At 34.6% G+C, this 4,086-nt stretch overlaps 1 protein-coding gene across 1 annotated transcript; it reads right to left on the bottom strand.

Moving 5' to 3' along the window:
* Positions 1-1,105: 1,105 nt before the first annotated feature.
* Positions 1,106-3,214, bottom strand: LOC145939275 (uncharacterized). The gene is made up of 5 exons (XM_083043513.1): positions 2,843-3,214; positions 2,416-2,716; positions 2,193-2,297; positions 1,476-1,597; positions 1,106-1,375 (listed from the first exon to the last, which is right to left on the bottom strand). Exon 1 carries the CDS (start codon positions 3,212-3,214, stop codon positions 2,882-2,884), a length of 333 nt encoding a protein of 110 aa, XP_082899639.1. The 3' UTR covers positions 1,106-1,375; positions 1,476-1,597; positions 2,193-2,297; positions 2,416-2,716; positions 2,843-2,881.
* Between the last annotated feature and the right edge of the window lie 872 nt (positions 3,215-4,086).

The raw sequence follows: 4,086 nt of genomic DNA, 5'->3' as shown, positions 1-4,086 counted from the left end.
CAGAACATCTCTTATAGGTATATAATTTTTTCTCATATATTCTCAGAATATTTTCAGTTTATTAATATTTATTTACAGCAATCAGCTTATTAAAACGTTAATTTGCCAATTCAATTTTAAAGTAATAATATATAAAAAAATATTAAAATAGTAATATGTTCTAAATAATGTTATTGTATTTTATCCGCAATTAATACTTTTAGACAGAAATTAGCTGATAATGGTTAAAAAATATAATTTAAGTTTAAAATATTTTATATAATAACATATTTTTAAAAATTTAATTATTAAATTAACGCTTTATATCAGCTGATTTTTGTTAAAAAGGTATTAATAGAACGTAATTTGTTAATTAAACCGATAACTAGCGAACCACCTTTCGTGGGCAGGTAGAGCATGTTAAACTGAATAGAAAAGTCTTCTACCATTTTGCGATTTTCGTAATAATTAATGAGAAATACATTTTAAAGAAGATCAGCCAATTCGCGTGACGACAACGAGAAGAGACAGCCCAGTTTTTTATGTCGTTACTATAAGCATGCGGGGCGAAAAGAAACAGTATAATGTTATACACGGTTGCTAGGCACACAATAAAGTGGGGAGGAGCGCTTTACAAAAAGACAGTAATTACATGTGAGTAGCGCCAACTCTGCACCCCCGAGGGGGGCTGTCTCTTTTCGCCGCACGCTTATCATCGCGCGAATTGGCTGATTTTTCTTTAATTTATTTCTCATTAAGCTGTTTATATTTATATAGAACGACGCATATATTTTCACTTGTGATTACATATTATTATGGATTATTACGTATGTATAAATAATATAAATTAGAGAATGAAAGAAAAATATTTGGACAAGACCGTAACGTTGCAAGCACAGTATTAGGTATATAGACCCACCCAATACAGTAAGATTATTATAAGAGGAATATTAATAATTATAATATGACTGTTCGTTTTATGTTCGGCGCTATACATTTCATTGTCGTTATGTTTTGTGAAAAATGTGTTTCAAAATTTAGCATCCAAGTATATATTATTACAAATTAATTGTGAAAACTAATTAATATAATTTATCAGTTTTTCTGATATCGAAAGGGACCGTTGATGAGTTTAGTTAGTCGGTTAGTCAGTCGTCACTTTAAAAATTATCGCTACGAAACCTTAATTGTTAATATGAATGATGTAAATTACATTGGTTATGCGAGCGTCGCAAAATTAGTTATAATAATACTTTTAACATATAAAATACCTGAACGTATCAAAATATACAGGAGATCATATTTACTTTAGGCTTTGCGTCCCAGTAAGTATACGCGGATGTACAGATTTGACTGGTCCGACACACTCACATCTGCCAATCTTCTCTTGATAATGCTGCGACATGAAAATTCGAAATAAAAAATTAGTTATAACAATACTTTTAACATATAAAATATCTAAAACGTATCAAAATATACAGAACTGACACACATACACGCATATGTAATATACAGGATACTTTAGGCTTTGCGTCTCACAATCAGTATAAGTACTCGTACACAGATGTACAGATTCGACGTGTTCGACATTCACAAAGTCAATCTTCTCTGGATAATGCTGCGACATAAAAATTTTAAGTAAAATTAGTATGATAAAAATATTTTGAGACAAATTGTTTCCTTCAAGTTTTTGATGATCTTATTTTTGGGGAATAGACTACTAATTGATATTTTCACTTTTTTTAAAAGAAATAAATTCGTGTGACGAACTTATGTAACTATTGTAATATTATGTGAAATTAATGATTTATATATCTCATATAAACTATTAATATAACAACTGTTACATCGTTACTTTTAGGTAACATAAATGTTATAAATTGTGTTTAGTGAGAAGGTCTTAACATTTAATCGCGAAGAAAACGGGTGGTGGTGGATACAGCCATACATTAGCAAGGTTTTCGGGAGGACTCGAATAGGAATTTATTTATATATCTTTTACGTCAATGGAGTAGCCTTAAAATGCGAGATAATAGATGATAATATATCTCCGCGCAAGTCTAATAGTTGTTTTTTTGTCGAGGAGCGCGCGCTAATCTTCTTCATGAGAAGGGGAGTATTCTTCGACCTCATTCTCACAGTTTCAACAGGGTAAATAGCACTTGTTCTAATTCATGTTCAAACTGCGCTTACCTAGTATTTGTCTCACTCACAATTTTCGGAAGACTCTCTCGAACGTGACTGGCGACGTCTTCGTGAGGGGGAGAGACGCTTCGCGGCTTTCTTCACATCTTTGCGAATCTCCTAGTCGAGAGTGTCTATGATGACATAGCGGGAAGATAGGCCCGCAAGTTACTCACAATATTTTCTTTTCTTTTACGCTCTAATTTAATCTTCGCGCAAGTGTTAGCGTTATAATACAATGAGATAACTCACCTTTTGGTGGTAATCGGTGTATCTCGAGTAACGCTTCCCGCTCCACCGCCGCTAATATTCCGGAGAATAGTTAACCGACAAGCGACGAATTGCTAAAAATTTAAATCCGTTTAAGATTAAATTCGAACATAAAAATTTGAAAAAAGTAAAACAACTCCTTCTACACGAGGATCATATTCATCTTCTTCGTCCTCCTCGTAATTTTCTTCCTCCATTTGTTCTTCCTTTTCATAATTTTCCTCTTCCTCCTCCTCACCTTCTTGCTCGTCTTCCTCCGGTTCCTCTTTCCGCTCTATTTCTACTATTTTAACATTTGAAATTTTGTTATAAAAATAATATATAATATATAATTTAAAAATTTTATATTGCTTTATATTTAAATTTTTGCAGAGCTATGTAAACTTATATTTTCTAAATATCGTCTTACCTTGTGTGAACACCTCGCTATCCACTGAGCTTATAGCAGTTATAGAACGGCGTCGTTGTCGTCGTCGTTGACATTATTATACTCGCTCGCCTGCTGTGCGGTATTGTTAAAAGTCGCGCGACTACGAGTCTCCTCGTCACAGCGCGTCAATAGCACTCGCAAGTCCGCCAGAATTCCAGCGTAGCGGTGTCGTCCTTCCGTGCTGCTATCAGCGATCGCCGTCTCCTGCGGCATCTTTGCCGTCAACATGCTGCTGGATGGTCCGATGCTCGATGACGACACGGGGTGATCCGGAACCGGACTCTCCCAGCGCCGACCCCTGAGTGTCCGATCACCCTGGGGCGGTAAGTCTTCGTTTGTTAAACTGTTCATTCCATCTGTACGGAAGGTTTTTCTATCGAGGTGGCCATCCTCTAGGACGGTAGATCGAAGTCCTTGGGGGGGTCCGTCCTACCCATTACACACACACACACACATATATACACACACGCACGCGCTCGGGTACCTCGGGAACGCGCGATTACCCGTACATCTTATAATTAGATGTTAAGACGCCCCTGAGGGAAATTATATTTAACATTAATGTGTCGTGTAGATACAACATTGCATTATTATTAGTTTTGATTCTCGCCTTTAAGGTGGTTCTTGCATTTAGGTCAAATGTAGATAGCCCGGAAAATTTGATATCAAATGAAAGGTTAACGTTCGAGTGTGTCTGAAAAATTTCGGATTTTTTTTACCACTTGGTTCTGAAGATATCTATGTCCGAAAACTTCGCCAATTTTACATGGCGATGATAGGGAAAGGAGGAGTCCAGATCGCACATTCATGGAATACGTTCGTACTTCTCGACTAGACGAACTTAAAATTTTAAATTATAAATAATTTGTTAATCACCCATTTAAAAAATATTTTTTCTTATTTCATAATGACTATTTATATTTTATTTTTGAATAATTTATATTTTGTAACAAATAAAAAATACATACATATATATTAATTTTTAAAGTTTTGGCGGAAAAATTATTGCAATATATTGTGAGTTAATTTAAATCAGATTGATGAAATAAGCATTGAAAGGGTACCGTTTGTTCTAGTTAAAAAAAAAAAAAAAACGATTCTTTCAACGGTTCAGTTTATATCGAGCACTTTATACCCATATCGAGTAATGCGTTAGAACTGATTATTCAATAATCGAACTAACGTACTAGTTAGCGGTCTTTGTTGAGCAATAATGTGTACGT

Source organism: Prenolepis imparis, unplaced genomic scaffold (assembly GCF_030444845.1).
Source record: "Prenolepis imparis isolate NDT839.2.m4 unplaced genomic scaffold, iyPreImpa1.0 SCAF_8, whole genome shotgun sequence".
Classification (NCBI taxonomy): Eukaryota; Metazoa; Arthropoda; class Insecta; order Hymenoptera; family Formicidae; genus Prenolepis; species Prenolepis imparis.
This window is presented reverse-complemented; position numbering and strand designations above follow the sequence as displayed.